The sequence below is a fragment of the Phoenix dactylifera genome, unplaced genomic scaffold, assembly GCF_009389715.1.
Source record: "Phoenix dactylifera cultivar Barhee BC4 unplaced genomic scaffold, palm_55x_up_171113_PBpolish2nd_filt_p 000076F, whole genome shotgun sequence".
In the NCBI taxonomy this organism is placed as follows: domain Eukaryota; kingdom Viridiplantae; phylum Streptophyta; class Magnoliopsida; order Arecales; family Arecaceae; genus Phoenix; species Phoenix dactylifera.
In genome coordinates, this window is record NW_024067675.1 from 862,385 (window position 1) to 889,369 (window position 26,985).

General features: G+C 38.0%; 1 protein-coding gene across 1 annotated transcript in view; it reads right to left on the minus strand.

Annotated features, from left to right (window-relative positions):
• The window catches only part of LOC103706723 (rRNA biogenesis protein RRP5), a 47,699-nt gene extending 24,670 nt beyond the window's left edge, over positions 1-23,029 (minus strand). Inside the window, exons 1-18 of the mRNA XM_008790941.4 lie at positions 22,718-23,029; positions 22,402-22,613; positions 20,208-20,348; positions 19,806-19,982; positions 16,231-16,327; positions 15,797-15,909; positions 15,561-15,683; positions 15,393-15,464; positions 13,184-13,276; positions 12,550-12,663; positions 12,310-12,432; positions 11,653-11,838; positions 11,435-11,509; positions 11,112-11,248; positions 9,280-9,414; positions 8,415-8,560; positions 8,262-8,327; positions 118-224 (exon numbers count right to left, since the gene is read on the minus strand). Coding sequence (XP_008789163.2) covers positions 118-224; positions 8,262-8,327; positions 8,415-8,560; positions 9,280-9,414; positions 11,112-11,248; positions 11,435-11,509; positions 11,653-11,838; positions 12,310-12,432; positions 12,550-12,663; positions 13,184-13,276; positions 15,393-15,464; positions 15,561-15,683; positions 15,797-15,909; positions 16,231-16,327; positions 19,806-19,982; positions 20,208-20,348; positions 22,402-22,613; positions 22,718-22,886 — 2,286 coding nt within the window. The 5' untranslated portion in view covers positions 22,887-23,029. The remainder of the gene's footprint in view (positions 1-117; positions 225-8,261; positions 8,328-8,414; positions 8,561-9,279; positions 9,415-11,111; positions 11,249-11,434; positions 11,510-11,652; positions 11,839-12,309; positions 12,433-12,549; positions 12,664-13,183; positions 13,277-15,392; positions 15,465-15,560; positions 15,684-15,796; positions 15,910-16,230; positions 16,328-19,805; positions 19,983-20,207; positions 20,349-22,401; positions 22,614-22,717) is intronic.
• Positions 23,030-26,985: the final 3,956 nt, after the last annotated feature.

Here is a 26,985-nt window from a genome sequence, read left to right on the forward strand (position 1 = left end):
TGTGTACATATGTACGTACGTATATGTATGTGTCTGTTTATGTGTATAGGTATATCAATTGAAAAGTAAAGATTCCATTAACAATACAGGCATCAGAGAAAAAAGGAATATTCTTACATTGACCACAGACAGAGGATGAATTTGTGAAAGATCTGAAGGTATCTCTTTAGCATAATTAATAAGAGAGTACTTTGCCGAAAGAATTAAGTTTTGGCCTTCAGTATCTGCATCCAAACAATTTACAAAAAAATAACAATAATAAGTTAGCAAGACAACAGGACATTCGCTAACCTGAAGTCAGTTTTAAGCTATGCTGTTGTATAATTCTTTTGATAACACTACAGAGTAGGACTCCTTGGCAAGCAGGGAATCATTATTTAGAGAGCCATCAATTATTTGAAACAAGATATCACAGCTGCCCTTTATCTGGCAATGACAAAAGTATTTAAATAAGAGAAAACGAGCACTTTGTTACTCTTTTAGAATGGATAAATCGCTTAGCAGATAACACATTTTTTCCTAAAAGAAAAGATGGCAACATGCGATCATTTATAAGGTGACACCAGAAGAAAGCCCAATACCCTACCCAAACAACTAAGACTAGGAGTAGTAGATGTCTATGCTACGAGAAAGAAGAAACAAAACCGAACCACAAAATGACCAAGTGCAAGGTAGTCAGATATGGGAAGGAATACTGTAAATTATATAAGGAAATTATAACTCAAAAATTTTATAGCATAGGATGCAGGATCAAATGGCATGTTTATAGAAATGAGTTGCCAAAGGAATTGTGGCTGTGTCATACTCTGTATCTAATGAAAAAAAAAAAAAATTGAGCAAAAGGAAGGGGAACAACACCCCAGCAATTTATCAAAGAATGAAAAAAGTGAAGTATTACATGCATTCAGGTGTAGTTAGGGTTACAGGCAGTTGCTCAAAAGTACAAAACTATGGTTTCCCACATCCTTATGAGAGCCCAGGTCACCCCCCCCCCAACCCACCGGTGGATTTGAATAATCCGATAGGTATCATCAGAACTGACTTGTAAGAGGCTTGCTTCTGGAGGAAAATACATCCGTTACAATCTTTCCGCACCTGCCAGCACACTGCAAGAACAAGCTGGTTCGCAGCCTTTCCCCATTTCTTCTTCACTCTATTCTTTCTCCACTTGGTCTATAATGACAACAAGATCGACATCCTACCTTTAATGTTCAAGCTGTTATGAGTAACGCTCCAAATGTTCTTAACAAAAGAACAATGGATGAATAGGTGATTGGCAGTTTCAGGTCTTGCATCATTAGATACAGAATGTTCAATCTAGACTCCATCGTTTTCTCAACAATAGATCTTTGATTGAATTCTCTTACAGAAGGCAAGCCACATTAAAATACTTCTGCCTTTTCAGAAGCTGTTGTCTTCCAAAGATTCCTTTGACAGGGGCATAACAATTTTCTGTTTAAAAACAAGTAATTAGAGGCTACAGAGGACCTACTTTGCTTAGCTTCCAAATTGGTTTATCCACTATCCTTGCCAGTTGAATCTCCAATAGCAGAGTATTAAGTCCATATATCTCCTTATCCTCCTGCTTGTTTAAAGGCCTTCTTGTCTTCACTTCCACTTTTCTTCCCTCCGATTCCATTGAGAGGCTACAAAGATATTTCTCTTAGGAATTGATCCATACAAAGCTGAAAATAAATAGCACAACAGCATATTAGTCAACCAGTCATCCTCCCAGAAACGAATATTATCCCACTCCTCCATGTTGCTTCTTCCGTTGTTAAGAATTTCCAACCATATTTAGCAAGAAGAGCTAAGTTAAAATCCTTAGGGTTCATAATGCCGAGTTCCCCCACCTGCTTTATTTTGCATGCATTAAGCCAATTAATCAAATAGTTAAATCCCCTCAATTTCTCTTTACCATTCAAGAAGAAGGCCATACTTCTTGCATCAAAATCCTGTTAGTGGCCCATTTCTGGAGCTTGTAAATGGCTATAAAATACCAAAGAGCTGTTACTGCTACATACAGAAGTGTTAGTGCACCTCCATAAGATAGCAACTTGTCCTTCAAAGCAGCCAACCTGATATCAACTTAATCTAGCAGTGGGAGCCAAGCATTCTTGGGAAGGTTCTTTATTCACAGATAGGCAGTCCCAGAAATGTGAACAGAAAAGTACCACTAGCAGTTCATTAACTGGGCTAATTGGATGGCTTCATTATCATATCTATGAGACAAATGATGGAACTTTTGTGCATATTCACCTTCAGCCCTAAGACACTTTCAAATGAGATCGATAACACATTTCAAGCTATCAGATCTGACACTGTGCCATTGCAAAGTAATATGGAATCATCTGCAAAATTGGAGGCTTCGAATGTCGCCCATAATTCCATGGTTGGTAATCCTCTTGATTAGTCCAGCTTTCCCGGCTTGCTGTAGGAGCTTGGATAGCACATCTGTAGCAACAATAACGAGGCCAGGAGACGAGGTCTCCCTGTCTAACTCCTTGTTTACAAGGGATCCAATTATCACAATTCCATTCACAAGCACCCCAACTGGAGTCGTAGTTAATGGGACTTTAACCACCTAATCCATTCAATTTGAAAGCCCCTAACCTTGAGCAGTTCAAAGGGGAAGGACCACTCTAGCCAGTCAAAGGCTTTTCCAAGATCAAGTTTGTGTATTATGGCTTTGTCCTTCGATCTCTCGTAGTTAGCTATGATTTCCTGAGTAGCCAAGAAACTATCTAGCATGGACCTTCCTTTCGTAAAAGCTATCTGAGCGTCATTTATGAGCAAAAATAGAAATTTGGATAACCTAGATGACATACTTCCAAAATTATCTTATACATATTGTTCAACAGACAAATTGGTCTAAAATCTCCACTCGACAGAATCCCAAACAGCACACTAATGGAACCATCAAATCAATTCCCTATGCCAAATACCACAACCCAAATAGACGAAGGGATCCCCGGGGAAGCGAGATATCCATGTGCGTCCCCATCGTAGGGACAGGCCCAAGCTGTCCACAGGAGAACCTTTTATCGCAAAGCAATATTCAGAATAAGAGCAACTAAGGCAAAGTGTGATCTTAGAAGATTGAGATTACCTTTAGGGAACTCTTTGAAAAGAACTGCAAAGTCATCCTTAAGGAGATCCTAGTGGCGCTGAACGAATGGCATTGAAAAACCATCAAACCCTGGTGTTTTTTATTTTCCTAAGGAGAAAACAGCATCTTTGATTTCCTCCAAGATGAAGGGAAGTGCAAGAGAATAACTATATATAATACTCCAGGAATCGAGTGGCTATGTCATCATCAGTAAGTACTACATGTTATTCTCCACAAGGGAAAATACAGTGTCTCTTCTTTTGCATCCAGAAGCAACCCTGTGAAAGTAATCAGTTCGATCACCTTCTAGTAAAGTCTACACAGCTCGTCTTTCAGGATTTTAGAAGTTGCCAGCTCTTGATCAGCAAGGTCAAACACTTCTTATCTAATTGAACAATCTCAAGTATCAATTTGTTTTCAGTTTCAGAGGCTTGGTTTTTTTTTTCCGCCCTGCACATCGCTTGTGTTAATTGCCAATGCTAGAAGTTGTTTACCCAGCCTCTTGTCATGCAGTCACTAGCCCCCACAGAAATCCAGTTGTTTCTGATAACATCATCAAGATCGGGTTCTTCTATCCGCCAGACTTTAAAACGAAGATATTGGATTTCTTTAGAGGTAGTCCAGATTCAAGAATGATCAGTACATGGTATGAGCCAATATTTGGTATCGTCCTTTGGGTTGTAAGGGGAAGCTTATCATCCCATTTAGAGGAAATGAGGAACCAGTCTAGTCTTGCCAGTGGGTGGGTTCTCAAGTTGCTCCAGGTAAAATCACACCCTTTCAGATCCAAATTAATAAGTTTTAAAATGAAACCTACAAACTCTGGGCAATCAATAGTCAATTATGAATTGCCCCTTTGTCAGATTTCAAGACAATACTTTCATTGCAAACAATTAGAAAACCACTTGGCCACTATTAGATATAGAAACTGAGTAGCAACATGATAAGATAAAAATGATACATGAGCAGCAAATTAAATAATATGAGAAAAAAAAAGAGAGGATCAAGTAGATTTAATATATGCCTTCTCCTTTTCAAGGGCCAAAACTATCTTGATCACCAATTCTGCCTACTTGCCATCAAAAGTAAAAAACCACACTTTTCTCCCTCATTCACAAAGTTGATCCAGAAGGATGCCATGCATAGATATGAAGAGTTTATTCCTCTAGCACATGGAAGCTTGTGTTGAGGTTTTTTCTTCTTCCTAGGCACCAACTTGGTAATTGCAGCTTTCACTCTTTTGACAGCCTTCATCTTAGCCCGCCCTGGGGTCTAAAAGAAGAATGCAATTGGGCTCTAGAGGAGACTTTAATTGGTTCCATCTCCTTTAACCCTCGGTTTCTGCAATGACATCAGTGGACCAAGTCTACAGGATGGCCCAATCTGAGGAAGAAAACTAAGGTTCAAGTGATGGGAAAGACATGGCAATTTTTCCAACAGGTGAGTAAAAGGTGAGTGTCCACCTATCAACCTATTAGCTCAAGCCCACCAAGTCCACATGCCAAATAGACTCAGCCACCAACATAGGCCCCAAATTCAAACTCCGATCATTATTTAAGGAAGTGTCAGAGATTACAACCTCCATAATCTTAGAAGGGATCTTGTTTCTATCATCATCAAGTGTTATCAGATCTCCTAGGCCTCTTTTTCAGATGTGGTCTGGTTTACGCTTCTCCTAGGCAACACGTCGTGGGTGGTCATGGTGATTTCCTTGGAAATTGCAACCTGGAGAGGAACTAGGAAATGATTAGCAAGTCTTAAGAATTTCTTGGCACCAACAGATGGAACAAACTGATCTATCGAGGAGTGTATGGCTCCACCATGCTCTGCTCCGAAGTCAAGCAAGCAACCACTAGAACTAAGGGGATGCACATTGAAGTAGAGCGAGCAACCACTGGAGGGAAGCCAGGCAAATTACAAGTCATGCCCGAAGTCTCAGGTTTAGGATCGTAGGATTAGTCAAGAATCTAAGCCTCATATTGTTTAGTCGTCTCCTTTGGTGCTCACACAGAGTCCATCTACTAATAGTAAGATCACCGACAACTTGCACTAGGCCCAACACCTTAAGAGTCATTCGGTTGACTAGGAAGGGGCCTTGATTGAAAGCATTATCCTCCATGTAGGCTGTCACCCCAAGGCTTGACCAGCACCTCAGCTCTAAGCCTGAAGATCCGAAAGAGGGGTATGCGAATGGAGGGGATCTCTAGAATAGATTTCGATTAGATCCGCAAAGACTTGATATTGATCATCTCCATGAGTAACCCAAACTCGAATATGGAATCCTTGTGAGATTTTCAATGAGAGCGAGAACTTCGTGGTTGGCATGATCCATTTCTACAAGAACGTTAGAGTAACCCGACGAAGAAGAAAAAATTAGCAATAGTAGATCTAATAGATTCCACCTCCCCAAAGTTTGTTGTACCGATCAGTATCGTACTGTACCAAGCATACTGTACCGTACCGATACCAAACCAGTACAAGAATTCGTACCATACCGATACTCAATACGCTTCACCATCTCGTACTGTATCGCATACCGACACTGTAATAGGTGGTATCGGTATGGGGTCTGGTGTCGAGACGAAAATCTTGCACCTCCCAACAAATAATAGGCTCTCTCCAAAGATGAAGACGTACCCCTACAAACGAGCCAATGTGGCTAACCATCTCCATGATAGACGGGAGAATGTGGAAAATAAAGTTTCTAGTATTAATCACCTCCTTTGCACCACTATCAATGAGAGTGGATCTCTTAGAAGATTCCACAATGTACCGATGGTCATCCAACTTCTTCGGCTCCCATTCATAACCGTTGAGAAGCTAATTAAGGGCCATTGCAACTTGATATCACATCAACTCTCTACCACTCCTCAAAGAAGATATGGACCAAATAGATAAACAATAGCTAGTCTAACAATGCAAATTCTCTCTCACTGGGATGAAAGCAAAAAGATTATCTAGTCTCCCTTGGATGAACATCCTTGTCTTCAGCGAGACTAGCCGGCACTTCCAAGTTGCAAAGGAGTGGTTTAAATCTTTACAAAAAGGATAGAATAAACTATTTCAACAAGCACTTCTAGTATGTCCCCTCTCCCTGCATCTAAAACATGATCCCTTTGTAACAAAAGAGCGGGTTGAGGCAAGTGAGGTTAACTAGGTAATTCAATGCTTTAGCACTAGCCCTCTTTGAGGGGTCCACCTTTTGCTATTAGATGAGAAAGAAGATTTATGGCTAAAAAGATCCAGGTTCCAGGTTGGAAAGCCAATGCACCTTTATACTACCAAACAAGAAAGAGGATTTATGGCTAGAAGGATCTGGCTTGGAAAGTTGATGCCTCTTAGGAGGAGCAACCTACCGTCGCGAAGACAAGTTGTTCTACCCAATCCATCCCTTCAAAAGACAAGTCTCTCTTGCTGTGATCTAGGACCCTCACATGGCCCTTGTTCCCGGGATCAAAGCTAGAAGAACCCAAAGAAATGACCAGATCTCTCTTGCCTCTCGATCGATTAGTTTGTATTCCAACCCAAATCCCTTTATGAACTAGTCACTTCTCGCCAGCTCCTCGCCAATATCTTCTCTTCTAATCTCATTGGAACATCTCATCGGAATAATGACATATTAGAGGTAATCAAGGAAATTAAGTCAAATTAAGAAAATGGCAGAAATTTACAGCATCAATAGTGATATGAAATGGATAAGGATGGAAAAATGTTAAGCTTGACTTGCTAGTTACGATGGAACACTAGTCTTCGACGAAGGAAACGAGATGTCTATAATTATCTATTGTGAGGAAGAGAAATACATATTATATCAAGGTTTATCGTCTTGGTACCGAACCCCGTACCAATACTATTCTATTACAGTGTTGCTACACAGTACGATGAGAAACAACGAGGTGAATTGAGTGACGATACAGTATAAGACTTCATGCCAATTCAATACCAGTACTATATAATACCGACCGCTACGGTAAACCTTGGTTTATATACAAACTAAATGCATTAAGAATGAAAATAATTTTATTGTGGAGAAAGGTGGGAAGATAAAAGAGAGATGAAAAGTTACGTATACAAACCAGAGATTTTTCCTCTTTATTACAAATAATTTTTATTCAAAGAATTTAGAGACGAGGCAGTCTGAAGTACCATTGTTCCTTTTTCCTTCATGAGGGATTATTTAGTGGCAAGTATTGGTTGTACCTCAAGAGTAAATAAACAACTGAAATGTCACAAAATTTAGAGAGGCATCTCGATGCACTTTAGAGGACAACATTACAGGCACACCCCCCACTACCCAGGCCACATATGAATCCTCTTCTCTATGTAGTTATTCATTTGTTCGCTAATCTAATTATCTATGATAAATCATACGCATATAATCTAGCAATTATAGAATGCCAATCACGAATCTTATTGCAAAACTTGCATATTTTCCACGTTAGTGGGTGCAGTATCAGCATAATATGCACCAGTTGCATACTAAAAGAGGAGAGATGCATGCAAATATATCTAATATAATTTGAGCTTGGCAAATGAAGTAGGAAGGAGCTCTAGGGCTGTTCTGTGATGAATGAATGATCTGGCAACTTAAGCCAGATTGGTGGAACAGCAATAAGGCACACAATATTGTTCAGCAAGGTAAGTATTTCAGAGGGCCGAGGAAAAAAGATGACAAGAAGAAAATGTTAGGTAAAACTGGAAAAGACGGTCAACCAACTAATGGATGTGTATCTGACAAGGCATAGGTGTTGCAAGAAATAAGGACAAAGCAATAAAGGATCCATGAAGAAGCTATAAGGAGGCCCAAGTAAAGAGAGGAGCTGAAACCCACATCAAAAGGTCAGAAAAGACAAGTGGGCCTACAGAAGGAAAGATGGAAGTTGCAGTAAAGAATTTGGAAAAGTTTCCAAGTTCTTTTCACATGATTTGATGGTTATGATTGCGACTAAATACAATCTAAATGCAACTAAAAGTTCAGAACTTCAGATCATCATAATAATGTGTTGTGTCCTCAACCATTTTGTCGACTATATTTCTTTTAAAAAAGAAAGAAAGAAGGATTCTCTGCATGCTTAAAACAATTATAAAGAAGCAGAAATTGAAATGAGCTACGGCAATAAGAATGTGGAAACCCATAAGAAACAGTTTATACCTAGCACCAAAAGCTGATCAAACTGATATCCAGGTCTCAATAAAGATTTCAACAGAACGGCTTGCCCTGAATAGTATATGAATGGAGACATGTCACACATCATGCCAGTAGTCATAGCATAAAAATCAAAAGCATGTTTTATCAAATGAGTACCCTGGTGATCTGCTAAATGTTCATCAAATAATGTCCCTTTCAAATAAGCGTTTCCATTCACATGGATAATAACTGCTGCAGGAGTAAGTCGCTCAACAACACCAGAAACAATACTGCCCAACTTCGCAATGTCATCCTCAGAAATCCTGCCACAAAAATAATGAATTATAGGAATAGCTTCTTGATATGTATACCTACACCAAGCATGCTGAAATTTTGAAAACAGAAGATTTGCATTAAAACAGAAAGCACAGCATGATTGAAAGGAAACTGATGGACAGGCAGCAGTTATGCGAAATACTGATAATATAATATTGTTGAGCAGGTTATGCGAAAAACTAAAATTGCAGGCAGACACACGTAAATTTTCAAGCATGAAACTACATGCACAGCCATGCACCCAGAAAGCAAAAAGAAGCTTCTAGCTTAAATTGACTTCGAACAAAGAATGAAATAACCATTTTAAATAATGTTGAAGAAGGAAAGCTTTGTTTGATGCAACACTGAGTGAACTAATTGGCTGAAGAGTTTCAAACAAGCTTTTTCCACTTTAACTACTACAACCAGTACCCATAAGAGGGTTGGCAATCGGCACACACCATACACATGGAAATGTAGTTGATACCAGCACAGTGAAGGTGACACCAACTACAGTGTATCAGTATGATATGAGCATCATACCAAGTAGCGGTTCCCTACTCAATATGATATGGTATGCCCAACTGGTAAGAACCAGTACAACCCTTTTTCTAATCTGATGGTTTGTACATGTTCACATGCACATGACCGCCCAAATGAACATTATCGCTCCATCCTCCTTTTCTTTGACACACAAATAGAGAAATCAGGTAAGAGAGTTGCAAACCTTTTCGGAGATATAACAAAACTAATGTTGATTCTTCGCGAAGCTGGAGCTGAACTAATTACCCTACATTTGACCACCTGTCCAACATGATATGCAGCATCTGCCTCAATTCCTGGTTCCAATCCAAGCTCTGATCTGGTTAAAATGTATAGAGAAATAAAAGAACATATTACATATGCATCACTCATGTAACAGAAAATGATATGCTAAAATTTGAATAAAATGGAATGGGAAACACTAAAACCAATGAAGCATCAAATTGTACATTAGAAACTACAGCCAATAAGCATCCACTCCACACATATAGGTCCAGTTTAAAGTTCATCCCTCCACTTAAACAGCAGATTCCAACAACAAAGTCACAATGTCACAGTCTGAAATTTTGGAATTGTTCACAAGGGTACTTTTGTTCCTGTTCATTGATATGAACAAGGGCTTGAGGAGCATCAACTAGCTAATCTTTCAATGTCAATCCTGAACCAAGGCATCTCAGCATAAAATAAAACCATTGCTTACATCACCTATCTTGAAAGATGAATAGATGGTAGCCTAACAAATTTGTCACGTGCAGCGATAACACTAAAGACCAAAAGTATGTTTCCACTGGATGACCATCAATCCAAATTTAGCATAGTCACAATGTATTATTCTACTCTAGAGTACCTTAATTTTAAACATATATGATTGTTACTCTGGATGTCTCCTTACCAGTAGTACAAAATGCCATCTGTTTTAACATCTCACAGAATTTTTCACCCATGTATTTCGATTTCACATAAATAATTCAGACCCCAATCCTCCAATAAGACCCAATGCAAGTTAAACAAGCATTCGGACCCTAGCACCATTACTTACTAAACTACCAATATAAAAACAAATATTAAGAGATCCTCAGCATGAAAGCCGTTCCAGTTCATCTACATGGTCCAAACACAAATTTCACAGCCAATTTCCTGCCTATGATGCAGCTAATTTCACCACAACTTCGACAAATTTGTTCGTGCACGTCAAATGCTGCCAACATATTTATTTCATATTATTCATCACCCATCAAACCATCAACCATTTTACTACATTGTATGCTCTCTCTCTCTCTCTCTCTCTCTCTCTCTCTCTCTCTCTCTCTCCATTAATTATTTTCCAAAGTATTTCTCAAGGAAGAAGATCTCGACAAAAGTCAACATTGCTCAAAAGCTGTGTCACTTAAGCAACATTTGATCCAAGATAATCTTTTGTAGCTCCATTCTGTACTTAATGTTTCTTTAAAAAAAAAAAAAAAAAACTCCAGCTGATTCTTGCATATTGCCATTATCACTAGCAAAAGGACACGATAGCCCATAACCTCCATTGGAACATAATATCCTCATGAAGATCTCATTTATCTGGTATGTAAACCATATTACACCCATCAGTCTAAAACCATGGGATATGAGTCCACAATTTATCCTTGTTAATTTAAATGGAAAACTTGATGAATATCGTACAACTAAACAAGTGCAACTTTCAAAAATAACCTTCCTTCTATAATATAATCCAGCAATTTCACATTATAAATTTGAATTGACCAAGAAATCTTTTGAAAAAAAGGTGAAGTATGCAGGTGACTATCAAGCAAAAACATGCAGCTGAACATAGACTTCCTACAAAACCAGCACAAGATACCTATATTGTGGCAAAGTGCAGCCCACAAGGACTCACCAGATCACACAAAAGGGCTATAGATATAATCACTGAGAGAGTAAAATTAATAGGCTGCAAATCTCCACAAGTAATAGCACTATATACAAAAATAAAAATAACTTATAAGACAGAACTTGGGGAGAGAGTCTAGCCTTTGTGCAAAACCCTGAACTCCACCATAAAATCTCACAAAGCAACCATGCTTTGCAATTTTAGCAATCCATCCATGCACAATTAATCCTTCAGTAGCATCAGCATATGAAGCAAACACAGGCAGCTTTGATTTAACCTGCCAGAAATAAAAAATAAAATAAAATAAGACGTTTTATTAGAGCTAAAAAGTAAATAAATATAAATGAACTTAAAAAATCAAAGCATTATAAAATTTTATCCATATGATATGATAATTTAAGTGATAGTGACATCAGAACCAACAGTATGAAAGCTCTAACGGTTATGGTGGAATAAAACATACTAGAGTTTTCTTGTGTGTGACAGTTATTCTCTTGGATTTGCAACCTAGCACGCGAAACAGCAACTCAGCCCCAACCTGCAGGATAAAAGAATAACAAAACAAAAATATGAAAGACGAGGAACAGTCAACTTTAAGCTTCTGATGGTAAGGATATTTGGCGCACGTTACTTTTCGAGACTCATGGATCAGTAAAAAGAAAATGGAAATAAAGAAAGGACCTTAAACTTCTTAGGAGGCTTTAGAATGTCCAACTCTGACATGTGTTGAAGGGGGCAAAGAGCTTTTACACCACCAAAAAATTGTATAATTGCACCAAAATTTTCCACAGCAGTGACCTTAGCTTTGACCAACATTCCAGGCTTGACATCTGAATGAGTGAAAACAGACCCTTCAAAGGCACTAGCCTGTAAGCAAACCAACATGATTGAGAAGGTCCTGCATTCAGATTTTTCTCTAAAAGTGATGCAAAAAAATACCACAAAGCAAGCTACCTTCAAGAATATTAAACATTAAAAATCTGAATAAATGATGTATTAGACAAATTTAAAACACAAATCTGCCCCACCTTAGATATAACCCATCCAAGGTAGGGAATATCATGATTACCGTACACCATTTAGCAACACGTGCAACTAAAAGTTTATCCATGATTCAATCATAGTAGGCTTTCAGGTTAATTCCTCCTTGTAACATTTTTGTTTAGTTTTGGTCTATGTAGTATATCTGATGCATTAGTCAAAAGATTAAAACAGGATAATACTGATGAAGCCACAGGGTACAGAAAATAGCTAAATGGAATGCATAGTACGATGCCTGTAAACGACCACGTCCTATTGGCTTATTTAAGAGAAGTTAAAGAAAGCATTAAGTAGTACCTTTAAGGTGCCCATTGCTAGTCCATCTAAATGCCTCATTCCAAGAACACGAACGCGAACATAATCTCCTTCCTTGAACTTTTTTTCTAGTTTTGTAACTTTTTCATCAGAAACATCAGATATCTGCCAAACAGAAAAGTGGGGTGGGGTGGGGGTGTGGGGGTGTGTTCATGTTAACAAGTGCCCAAAAACCTATACCAAAGCACCAGAAAGCATCAAACTACTAAAAGATACACTTACACTGACATATGCAGGTAAAGGAACCGGAGAAGACGGTACTTCAAGAAGAAAACCAATCCCTCTATCAACCCTTAAAATTAGTGAATTATCATAAATTTCTCCAGTTCTGACAATCTACAGATAAGAGTTAGATATTAGTAGAAAGAGAAACAAGTAAAAATTAAGATAACCAGCACTTAGTTGCCAGAATCAGAAGCAGGCATGCGGGCAGGTGAAGCAGACAATAAATAATTTTAGCAAAGAAGCTCTTCAAATGCCAGTGGAGGTTCGGGATTTGGAAAATTTTCGAAGCGAGTGCATTATCTAGGTATAAGATTCTGGCTACTAAGAATCAACAGACCTCCATACATAAAATATGCCAGAACTATAAAAAAAAACAATATCCAATATTGCATCACATTATGATGTTGCAAAATATGAACCCAAGTAATAGTTATTTTCTTTCCAGCTTTCTGATACATCCTCATTGCCAAGTCTCCTTTCCTTTTAGTAAAGTTATTCCAATTGAGAGATTTCAGCTCAGTAACCACACAACTGTAATCACCAGTTCCGACTACTGTAGTTGGTCTGCATTTTTCCAGAAAAAGAAAAGAAGAGAACAACAAGAACAACATAAAAGTATTATGCCACTTACAGCAGGAGGAGCCTTATTTTGAACAATGTAAGGATTCAAGGTCAGTCCGACAGCTCTAGTTGATGGATCAATAAATAATATCCGAGCATTCACCTAGATTAATAATGAGTACACATCATAAGACAAAACTGTAAGATGAATAAAGTTTAAAGATAGAATATGTATAGCATAGACAATGATGATCAGGATATTTAAAATTATAATAGAATATCTTGACACAAAGTGACTGTAATATGGAAACGAAATGAGGAAAACAGCATTCAAGAGTTAATATATCAAATACAGAATAACAACACATCTTGCAACTAAGAAGCCAGGTTTCATTGACAATCAAGAATCACAAGATGACAGTGATGGAATATGGCAACTGACAAAAGAAATTGATGGGCCAAAAGTTCTTCTAGACTATCTCAATTCATACAAATATACAATGCAATTTAAATTTTCATACAAATTCTATGAGTAGTGAATTTATCCAAAGATATGCTGATTAATTTTAAGCATCGCTTTCTCCATGTTCTTTTTATTTCTTTTATGGTTTTCATTATTCATTTCCCCGTAGTGCTATGAATATAATAGGAACAAGGGAAGAATTACAAGTGTGTCACACCTTCAAAGGGAAAAAAAACACAATATAACTAAAGGCCTGACACAGGTAATGAGGTCGATAGATAGACAAACAGAAATGTATATATGTATGTATATATACCTGCGCGCAAGCAAATGTCGGTGTTGTGTGCAGGTCTGCATGTCTGTCCTTATATATGTACATGTAACAAAAAATATACATGCATATATCTATGTATATACATATATGCATATATCTATGTACGCATATATGCATGTACATATATGCATGTGCATACATATAATGTATGTATATGTATGTATGTATGTATGTATGTATGTGGGGTTTTGGCAGAATATTGGCAGATTGCATGGAGAGAATGGCCGGAGAGTGGTCTGAAAGGCCCGCGGAAAGGTATTTGACTGATGCGTCAGGAAATTGCTGCATCCACTGGGAAGGATCGAACCATAGGAACGAATGAACAAGGCTATCAGCTTCTATGGCAAGATCTTCCAACCTTTAAGAAAACCAGTTCACTGCGCAGATATAAGGTTTCCTAATTTTTGATGTATTTTTTCGTTGGGATCAGGGGATGGGAGTCCCCTCCTCCAAACCCCCTCCCCTTCCTTAGGATATGGAACTCACACCTCTGTCTCGGTACCGATCTCTCATTTTATTTGATCAGCAAGAATTGAAAAGAATGCTTTTTCTAAGGCAAGGACGGGAAGAAGGGCGAGAAGTTTTGAACTTGCCAAATTGATCGAATAGTTCATGCCCTATCTTCTTCAGTCTGATCAGAATTCAAGACTTCACAAGAGAAGTGAGTAGTTTATATATATATATATGTATACACATACATATATATATACATGTATCTAGAAACATATATGTATACATACATGTATCTATAAACATATATGTATACGCATATACGTATATGCATATGCATATATGTATATGTATATATATATGTACTCATACAAAACTATATGTAATATATCTATCTACATAAAAGTACATACATATAAGCATATTCATGGGCTTAGATAGATATACATATGTATATAGGCATATACACACATGTATAGATACACAAACAAACATGTGTATGTGCTGTTTTAAAGAGAGCAAGTTGAGGCCAGGAGTATATACTATATACTATATAGTTTGTTCTACCAAAATTGCCAATACTTTCCTCAGTAAAACTTCCAATGAAAAATATTCTAATTGTATATAATTGTAATTATTAGAAAGACGATGTTTAGTTGCTTGATTAACTTATAATTTTTATTACTTTCAAAAGTTTACACCTTGAAAGCCTATACCAATTCAAAGTGTTGACAAATCTCATTTTTTGGTGTTTAAATGTGCACTAACATATACAAATATACTAGAGAGCAGGTTAGTTTGCGCTTCCTTTTTTTCTGTGTGGAGGGTTTTTTCGGAGTATGTGTTGTGTGCACGTGTGTGCTTGAGGGAGGGAGTATTAAATATTAACATTGACAATGTAAATGAAGGGAAGAAGACAACTATCTAGAGATTCTAGACAGTTAAAACTAAAAAGACTTACAGGTTATTTTGTTTGAAGATGATAGACTACAATGGAGTAAATAACCTAGAAAGTGATGGAATTCTAGATACCTTCTTATTCTGCTTGTAGTCATCTTTCCAAGTTGCACGGGAGAAGGAGTTTTGCAGATGGAAAATATCTACCTGAAAAGGAAAAAGTAAATTAAAGAACAAATTTGAATTGCTATTCAACTTTTAGCTGTGGATATATCAATAACACAAAGGCAGTCAAGAACTCACCGTTCCAGTAAAATAAGTGAGGAATGACAGCATAATTCCGTTCTCAAGGGTAGAGTGGACACGAGCATTAACCATCATGCCAGGAACCAAAAGGTCAATTGAGAGTCCCTTTAGATCTTTCATCTACATAAATCATAGAGGTATTGACATCCAATGAAAATGTATGAAGAAAGAAGTGAACTAGAAATGACATAGCACTTCAAGGATGGAACTCAAAGGAACAAGTGAAAACATACAGCACTTTTAGACACCAAATCGGCATCAGAAGTCACAATAGCAACAGCTCGAGCTTTATCTATACTTTTGACAACACATTGTAAAAGTTGTCTGCTAATAAATAAATCACCATCTGCCAAAAGAGAAAAGGAAAAAAGATTGTGAAGTATATTAATAAAGTAATTTGTTGATTGGCACCCTTACCAGGCTCCACCAAAAAAAGTGCATAATATTGACTAGTGCTTACAGGACCATGAACAAATTATGATCAACAATTGGAAAAGCATGAGAGGGATGAGTATACAAGATACATAAACAAGCGTGCGAAAGAGACACACACACACACACAGAGAGAGAGAGAGAGAGAGAGAGATTGTGCATGCATCTCCATGTGTAGTTGTGGATGTACATAAACTAGCATGATGGAACAGTTGGGCAGGTTGGCATTCACTACCTTGTTCACTCTTTGGCAAAAAACCAGTAAAAGATGACACTCCGAAGTAAAGAATGTAACCATGGTCTTCAATACTCTTTATTTGTGCAGTCAGAACCTGAAATGGACAAACATGCTCAACAGATAAGCATTTCTGATTTAAGGGACATCAGGAAAAGCCAGCACCAAAATGACAAAATGATGCAGCGAAGGCTTGGCAGTTTAGGTTTAAATGGGTCTTCAGATTAAAAATTAGTTTTCAACCTTCCTTATTAGCTGCAAATACAGTCATAAAGGGTAGTAGCTTGAAATTCTGGAGCCTATGTAAACAAAATTACACTGGTTTTGGGAGATACCATATCAGGTGCATATATTGGATGTGTTAGGTTCACCAAAGAGCCCATTTTAACCAAGTTATTTTGACCTAAAGGTGTGACAGAATTAGAGTTGTAAGTTGTAACTGTGATATTTCTTTTCCTTTCATCACAATTTTAGTTTGAGGTTCAAGGTTAATTTAGTTAAATCAATGATTTAGATTACATATAAGATTCCTAAGAAAGAAGGGGCTATATACAGCAGGGCAAAAATACTGAGAATTTAGCATTTTGATGTAACTATGGAAAAATTATGGTCCTTTATAATCCCATCCCCTTCATTCTTCAACTTTTATTCTCGTTTCCTACAACAGCCTCCAAAATGAGTATTCTTTCAATTTTGGTTTGGACTTATTCCCACGACATTTTGTAAGAAATATGGTAATATTTCATTAAAAAATATAAAAAAAATTCAAATCTAAAATAGATTTCAGACCATAAGAGATTGCAGGTTTAGCCATGCTTCTTTTTTTTTGCATCACAACATCCACATCTAAAGGCTTTGTGGGGGGGGAGGGGGGGGGAGTTGGTGGATTTTTCAATAACTTACACAAAGGATCGGTGTGCCAGTACCCGGGTCCATACATGTTGCCCGGTGGCGCAGTTTGGTATGCCTCAATGTCGTTCTATATTGGACTCATACCGACACAGCAGAGAAGGCAGGGGAATGGGAGAATGGAAGAGAGGAAAAGAGAGAGGAGAGGAAGGGAGGGAGAAGGCCAGTAGAGGCCGGTGGAAAGCGGCCCGACATGGTAGTGAGGGCAAGGAAAGGAAAAACAAGAGAGAGAAAAAGAGAGAGGAGGAGAGAGGGAGACAAAGAGGGAGAAAGGGGGAAGGGGGAAGAGGGATAGAGGGTGGCGAACAGCCAGTGAAGGACTGCAGAGGGCCAAGGAGAGGCTACAGAGGCCCTTCATCGGCCTCCATCAACCATCTGCCATCATCCCTCTCTTCCTCCCTCTCGCTTCCCCCCTCTCTCTCTCTTCCTCTATGTCCTTCTCCCTCTCCCCCTCCTTCATCAATTTCTTGTTCTGTACGCTGGAACTATCCCGGTCTGCCACTGGTATGGCTCGGTACGAGAACCGGGCAATTCAGTTCCGCCAACACGGTCTTGCACAAATTGTAGTTAAAATGCATAAAATATACTTGAACAAGGTTAACCATGTTGTCCTCGCCACTTTAAGTTAGGAGATGCCTCTCTCTTGACCATATAACTAATTTTTTCTTGATTAGGCATTGTGTTAGGGGAAAAAGGTAAATGCAAATGCGTGAACTAGCATGAGCAAGTTACTATCACTAGGAAGATACAAATAGAAGTAATGAAATTCAAGAAAAAGCAAGATGGAATAGTCAGCTAGCTAACTTCATGGATTCTTGATCACAATCAAATGCTGGTAAATAGTGATGCAATCAACCATCAAATTATAAAAATAAAATAAAGTATGAAATCAAACAACTAGATCAGCATTAAAATACTGACCTCATTGTAACGTTATGGGACAAGCAAAAGATAAGATGGAAGACTAGGAATTGATTAAGAAATTATTTAGGTCCTTAGACTAGGAGACCAAAAGTATATTCAGAAAGAGATTGAATAGAACTGACAGGGACATATAGAGGTCACTAGGTGAACACCAAGAAAGATATATCTAAATTATGGCAATAATAATTATTAGTATCCTGAGTAAACCATAATATCATTTACTAAATTAACATTGTTAGACCAAAATCATAAATAATATTGGATAGGATAAGTTGCTTGTCTTTACAAATTTTAATTTGTGATCTTCAAATGCTTAAGGAATAGGTGCTTACATGGTTTTAAGAGAGAGAGAGAGAGAGATCAACCTGAAAGCTTAGAATGACTTAAGGAGACCTAAAATCTAATCCTAATATCATATGGAAACGGGTATAGTGTTTTCACATTTTCAGAATAGCTCCTCGTTCCATCAAATAGCATTTTTCCCCTTTTTTGTTTTTTTTGGGGGGGTGGGGTGGGGGGGGTGGGGGGTGGCACTTGTCCGTGCAGGTGTCAACAGATGTAGTACATGCACCACCAAAAACAAGCAACCAGCACTCTGAACACCAATTCGTTAGCAAACTGCTCTGAACCAATAATACTGAGATTAAAGATGAGAAAATACTCCTTTTTTTCCTTGTGCTCATTTGAACATTAGGAGGGAGATTTTCAGCTGGAGGGAGCTTGGACCAGAATTTGTAGTAATCAAGCGATATAGAGTAAGAAATTAATGAGAAATCAATTAATCATTGCTAGCTCAGTAATGGCTCTATAACCCAATTCTTTTGGTTTTTTTTTGTCAAAATGCATACCAAAATCATGTACTTTGGAAATTCATGAGGGGGTGCAACATGTTAGGTTCTTTTTTTTTTATTCATACAGTAAGAGCATGAATCCAGGATCAAATTAACTTCTTTTTGATACCTAATGCATCAGATGTGGTCTGCCTAGCCAAGAAAAGGTCTAAAAAACAAATCTAAAAGATGAGAAAAACATCCCTTGGCCAGCTAAGCCATAGGGCATCCGACCTGCCATAGCAATGCTAGTGAGGGACCAGCATGGTAGAAGTCAATTAGCTATAAACCTAGAATAATCTTGATAATATACCCTATATAACATTTTTTTAATTTCTTGTAGCAAAAGGTTACCTCACGAAAGACGTATGCGCTTCATTAAAGTATATTATTTGATATAATGGAAGAAATGGCATAGCCAAAGCTCTATTTGATTATTATAAAGAATAATAATATATCTAAAACTCATTCATGGTATCACAACTCTAAATATATCGCAACTCTAAAATTTATTATTGTTTATACAACTAAGATGTTTCTAATGTCTACCTCAGGTTGAAACAAAGATGCAATTCTCCATAACAAAAGTGGCTTTTCTATGCTTTAACAGGATACAAATTTCTGGACTTAGACTACATGATCATTAAGTGTAATTTCAAAATAGTGGTATCTCCTCCCACCAACACAGAAGCACATTTTTGGATCTGAAGTTCTATGCTGCTACTTCAGTTAATTGTTTCAAGATAAGAATTTCGCATGCATAGACTAAGTCTAATCTGTAATAGGCTAGTAATAGGTTAATGACCGAAAAACCAAAATTTAGAAGAACAGATAAAGCAAGGGTCGGTTATATCATTCTAAGAACAAAAGAATTTTTAGCAATTTTTATTCCCTTAAGTGGTCATTGAGTACCATCCCATCTTGAACAGCATCCAACGTAAGGCCCTTGTGCAGCAAACTAAGGCGAAGTGACAGCCAAATTCTTCTGTTTCCCTTTCCATCTTTCTTATCAACATCCACCCGTACCACTATGCAAGAAACAAGCTGCCCCACATGGAATATGCTACAAAGCAAATTACTTTTAGAATCCTGCAAAATTAAGAACAAAACAAATGGTCTTAAACTAACTCAACAGCATGTCTCTAATGTTAAATTCAGTTTAAGTACAGTAACTTTAAAGTGATTTGACATAATTTAGATGTCAAAGTAAATAGTAGTAAACTAGTTCTTAAGGAGAGAAAGAGAGCAGTCATGAGGAGCATATCATTTTAGTGCCCTCAAGAAATTCTATTTGAAGTGTTTATATATAAATACCTTGTTTCCATCATCTATAATAATGTCAGATACTTCTTCTGCACGAACATATCCTCTCAGCCCCCCTGGAAGACCAATTACAAGATCTTTTGGGTTTACTTCAACAACGACTCCCAGAAGCTTCATTCTTGGTGAAATATTCTGGCCAGAAAGTAATAAAGGTATCAATTACTAAGCAACTTATGAAACAAGTTGCAGATTTTGAAGAATCAGAAATGGTGTGTAGGAGCGAAAAATAATATGAGATTATACATTTCATATCTCATGGTTTCATTATCACACCACATTGTATGCAACAAGCCCTTGATGACGACACGAATCCTCGTATACTTTTTTAGCATGCATTGTTCTTAATATTGACAGGGATCCCTTCATGACACGACATATGGGGCAATTATTGTTGTACCAATATACAGCAGATATTTATCTATATAATCAATAACAATATGATCGATGCAGTTTGAACTCCTTGAAAATTTATTTCAGTAAATCTATAATTATGAATTCTTCGTCAGTCTAATCTGATAGCCACAAATGAAACACCATGAAAGATGTGATTAATTTATTAAATCAAGAGAATGCAAGCTTCATCATCGGAGGGAGGTGAAATATTTGCTGCAGGCAGTGAGCCTCTTGTTGCTCGCTGTTAAACTAAATGAAACTACCATTCTAGCTTGCTTGTAAAATCTCATGGGGAATGTATATATGTATGCATATACGTAGATATGCATATAAAGGCAGAAATCCATGCTGCTTTGGAAAGATCTGAACTGCATCTTCCCACTGCTCATACCAACATAGTCATGTTCATGGAGGACTCTGTGATCATGGTCGGTTGGTAGAAATCCAATATGGCTAAGGCTCCTGAGAGGGATGTAATAACCTCAAAAATTTTACCCACTAGAAACCTTGTTGAAGGACCTAGTGTCCAGCATTTGTTTGAGGGAATTAACAGATTAGTCTACTAACAGTTGAAATATGATTGAAGGAAGGACCACATGGACCAAGTTTTCTAAAGAAAAATGAAAGAAACTTGTACAATATAGCATAGGTCGAATACTTTAAAGGTACAAAGCATCTAGACATATCCAAGAGAAATTGTTGGTTTGGGGGGTGGGGGGGTGGGCTGCAGGGTGGGGCTGGACTATGCCTAGAAAACCCATGAAATAAAGGATTTACACAAGGAGTAGTAATAGTTGTTTTCTATTGAGATTATTAATATATGCTATTCACATCTACAGTCAATTTTTATAAATTGTTAATCCAGTTGGCACAGCTTCCTTCAGGGAATTGATTCACTGGGTGACAAGGAAAGACCATAGTTACCATTAATTCTTGCTCCAATTACGGGCTTTCGCATGTTAATAATGCAGTAACTTATGTTTGTCCATGTAGAAACATCAAATTGGAGACTGCTACTAACCCCATAAATCTTAAGATGTTTGAACATGAAGCGCTTCTAATATGACAGTGTTCAGGGTGAATGGATCAACATTATGCACTGGTGTGTGATCACCAATAATTCCATAAAAGACTGAATATCGAGTGTCTTGTGCTTCATATATTGCTTTCCACTTCATGTGAAATAGTCATTCATGAGTATTGTTGCATCAGTGTTACACTGTTACGTGTTGAGCGCAATTTCTGGAGCTCATTTCCTTACACGATATTTTAATTTCCATCTCTTTACTTTAAATCAATAAATAACAAACTGTTGGAGTCCTACAATTCTTGACAGGTAACATTCATAAACTCTTGGTTTGTTTACAAAGACAGATTGGGTTATATAGCTTTACAAGAAACCGTCATATACCCATGGACTGTGCACCCAACAAAATCCACCAAACACCAATAACTCTATTACATGTATCAAGAACCATGTGTTAGACCATCATGTAACGTTTGCAAACAGAATGTACCTCCAATACAACTCGTAATGAGCAAAGATTCATCAAGGTTTGTTAATTATCAAATTCAAGGAATCCAAATAATAATTCTGTGAAACAAGAATTACAGAAGTAAGAAGGATTACTCTGCATAGAGTGTGTATGAGAAGATTGATCTATTGACACAACAACAGCCCATAAGTTGGATGCAGATAGTATCTGGGAAGGCATATGAATTTTTTTTCTTTCGTGTGTATAAATAAAAAGCTCACAAATCTAACGCAGAGAGAATTAAAGGCACTGAATACCTTCAACGAGATGCGGTTGGCAAACCTAGGTAGCTTCCCGGTGACGCCATTACCGAAAAGGGATCCAAAATCATCCACGGCTTCAGCCAACGACTTCTTGGTCCCTTTCTTCTTCTTTCCGCCCTTGCTCTTCTTGGACTCCCTCACAAACTCCTCCTCGGCCTCCGCCCGAGCCTCTGCTATCTCCTCCCGAGTAAGAACGCTCGCTCCTCCTGATCCCGCAATTAAAAATCACCCAAGAACAAAGAAAGGGCTTTCTTTTAGCATCAAGATTAGTTTTTGAAACGATAGGATCAACGAATGGGCAAGAAAAAACCTCTAGGGAAATCAGGATCGTCGTCTTGGACGAGGAGGGAAGAGGGCAGCTCCGATGGAGCGGGGGGGCGGGTCTTCTCCTTCCTCGGCTTCTTGAAGGACTTGTGGGGCTTCGTTCCGTCGATGGGCCGCTTCATCTGGGGCTTCTTCTTCTCACTGAGAGCCACCATTTTCGTGGGGAGCGAGGAAGGAAGCGAGACAGGACAAGAGACGGAAATAGGAGAACTTTCTTGGCTCTCGGCGTCGGGCTTGGGTGCTGGAACGGCGCCGAGGCGGTGACAGGGTTTTAGGTTTTTCTTTTGCTTAAACAGGGTTTTAGGTTTTCGGAGCCTTAAATAAACGGGTTCGGGTTGTATCTTTTGCGCGAAAGAATTCTTTCGCGAGCCCGGCCGTCCGACAGCGCTTCGCGCCTCGAGATGAGTACGGGAAGGGAGCCCGGACCCAAAACTTGGAACTCAGCCATTTTAGATTTTTTTTTAGCGTCCGATCTAATCGTGATGGAGGAGAAACCCTCCTCCATCCCCATCGATCACCGCCCTCCCTGCAGCCCTCTTCCATCTCCGCCGCCCGGCATCCTCCTCCATCTCTACCCACCTTTTTGATCCATTACAATTTTATGTAATTTGAATTGCATCTCGTGTGCAGCACAACTCATGGCCATGATGAAGGTCATGTTTGGAAGAGCTGTTACTAGTAGAGTTTTTGGAAGTAGAGTTTTTATAAAAAGTTGTTTACTGTTTGGTAACTATATTTTTAAAGTGTTGTGATACTTTAATGTGTTTAGTAAACAAACTGAGAAAGTAATTTTGTGTGACAAAATAACCATAAAGGACATTACATAGTATTATATAGCAGAGCATAATAAAATATAATATATATTAATATATAAATATATGATATAGTATAATATTATCGTAATATAAATATAATATTATTATAATATAGTACTATAATATTGTATACTATATGATAATAATTTAATATAATATTAAATTATTTAACATAACATATCAATATACTATGATTAATATAATATTATATTTATAGTATAATACAATAATAAAGATATAAAATATGATTAATAATTACTAATATTTTTTTCTTTATTTTTTTGTTTGTTTATTTATTCTTCTCTATTTTTCTTCTTTCCTTTTTTTTTCTTTTTCTTTCTTTTTAATTTCTTTTCTTCTTTTTCTTTTCTTTTCCTTCTCTTCTTTCTTCTTCTTCCTTTCCGAAGATTTCTTTCTTCTCTTTCCCTCTCCCTTCTTCCTCCCTTGCGAACAGTCTCCCTTCTGCAAGCATGCCTGCGGTCGTAAGCCCCACTCCATCCCCTCCCTCTCCGTCGCCGACGTCTCCCTTTCCAACAGAGCCATCTCTGCCTGCCTCCTCCCATCCTAGCCCCTCCGCCAGGCCACCACTAGCGATGACCCAAGTCCGACCGTGATCCCCCTCGCCCCTCCTCCTCCGTCTATCTATCTACCCAGGTGGCATCCTCCGCCTATAGATTGACGAGGACCCCTCCGCCCCCTGCCGTCGATTCTAGGTCTCCGACGTTCTCCTCCCTGACCTCGACAACCGCCACCTCCGGCTCCCCCGCCTCTCCTCTCCCGCAACCAGATCCTCCTCCTTCTTCTACCTGGCCGACGGCTTCGAGGCCGTCCTCATCCACGGCCCCTTCGAGATCCAAGTGTACTGGAAGGGATCAGGCGAGCCGGTCCTTTCTCTCAACTCCCATGGCCTCTTCGACTTCGAGTAGCTGAGGAAGCAGCAGAGGAGGAGAGAGAAGAGGCAGAGGGTACCGGGGGGGCGGCGGGGGAGAGAGAGCTGCAAAGGGGGAGAGGGAGTGGCAGAGGATGAGGGAGAAGAGGGGGAGGGCGTCGGGGGCGACAGCGGGGGAAAGGGAGAGGAGGGATTACTTTGGCATTGAAGAGGGGGAGGGAGGGGGATGGGTGGGAGAGGATGAGGCGGAGGGATGGAATATTTTAAGAGGAAAAAAACTTTTGGATAGGGGTATTTTGGTCAAAAAATAGTTTCCGACAAAGCTCAAAACAGCTTTTTCGGAATTCGGAAATCTTCAAAATGGAGAAACAGCTTTTTGGGAAAGCTAAAACAGCTTTCCAAAATTTTTACCAAACATTTTTTTCATCCAAAAGTGTTTTTGGAGGACCAAAAGGTATTTTTTGGAGGGCCCCCAAAAGCTCCCCCAAGCGGGGGCGAAGTCGTCTTGATGCTGGAAATTGCACGCTATCTCATGCCTTCTCCAACTAATTGGATGGTGTACTTTGTATTTTGCAAGTTTAGGTTTTTTTTAATTCGATTCCATCTCTCATTTCACTCGCAGTGCTTCAAACAACTACTTCCTTGACTTGCAAATCCCTTATTTTGCTGTTTTTTCATTTTAAGAAACAAATAAGCGCCGAGCAAGCATAATGACATCGATCAAATGTGAGTTGAGGACTACAGAATGACCACATTTTCTGATCACCATACAAAACATAAGAACCGAGCCTTATGTTAATCAAGGAACTTATAGTCAAATTTAATTTCTAATGCTACATTTGGCAGAGCTTTCGGTGGGTCACAAAATACTTTTGAATGAAATAGGAGTGTTTGATAAAAAAAATCGAATAGCTGCTTTAGTTTTGTCAAAAAGCTAAACAGATTTTTGGAAAAAATTCTAAAATGAATTATTTTTCGAAGAACACTTTTAGCATGTATCCTATCTTGATTTCTGAAATTTTTTCTTTTTAAACCAAAATACTCATAATAAAATATTATAATTAAAAAATTAATTTCTAAAAATATTATATTAATAAAATATTAATATATAATAATAATTATTGTAATATTTTATATTTTATTATTATGTTATATTAAAAAAATAATACTATAAATAGTTTTTTTTATGAAAGCTCTGCTTCAAAAAAAAAAAAAAAATTGCTACCTCAAAAAGTTTTATTTTTGAAAACTCTAAGGCGGACAGATCTACCAGACGGGCTCTATCTTTCATAGTAATACTGTATGAAAAATTGAAAATATAAATTGAGGGATCTCTCATCAAATTTTATTTTTTATGTTTTATGTAGTAACTATAAAATACTTTTTTGATGTACAATAAAACAAAATTTGGAGGTTCACATAATAGTGGTCTATTTTCAAGCCCCTCTCATACTTTATTGATAAATGAAATGACGCAAATGGCGTACATAAGAGAAAGAAGGACAGAGGGAGAAGGGCAGGAATAATGGCAGGGAATTAACTCCAGCCCAAACAACAAAGTCTTGGTCTGACGAGATAATTTTATGGTCGCTGTACGGTGATAAAATTTGAAAGTCCATCCTCAAAAGACTGACAAGATGCCTCCGGCTACCGAGTCCTGCAGGGTGTAATTTTTTTCATGGGAACAAAACAAAGCTAACCCAAAACAGCTCACAATTCTGGCCCAAGAAAATCATATCAGGATTTAGCGTATCCTCAGCAATTTGAGAGCTTAGGTTTCTCTGTTTCTAGATAGGCTTCATGGATAACCATGCGCTGCTTTTTTTTTTTCTCTTTTTTGACAGATTTTTATACAATATATGTGCGAATAAATCCAATAAAATTAAAAAATACAAGCTCACGAAGTTTTCGAAACAACTCTTTTTTCTCTTATCACAAGAAACCATGCGCTTGATATGATGAAAAAATAAGAGACTGCTCTGATGTTCAATGTTGCTGATATGGTTCGAAATAAAATCATTATAGACAAATGGCCTGATACGTAAATGCTGTGTACCTAGATTATACCTAGATTATATCTTTATGAAAGAAGCAACATATAGATAGAAAAAATAAACCATATGAAAAGCTCTGATGACCCAAACATTGTCTGCTCTGGAACTGTAACCCGCACACCGCAACGCCTCTGAACTGGGAGTTGCATGCACTCCGGTACAGCTGCAGGCTAAATATTATGTAGGGATAAATGTCACCATTTATGAAAATTTTAAAAAGAAGTACATTGTTCAATATTAAATCAATTGTTCAGAGGGGAGGGTGACTATGGGCAAAGAAGGAGGAGGATGGAGAAGGGCGTAGGACGTTGGGGATGGATGATTTTTTTTTTCCATCGCTATTAGATCGGATGTCTAAAGAAAAATAAATACAATATGGCCAAGCATCAAGTTTTGGATCTAAGCTTTCCATATTCATCTTAAAGTGCTAGGCGCTATCGGACACTTGGCTCGTGAAAGAAGATCAATTATTCTCTCGTGCAAACAATCCAATCCA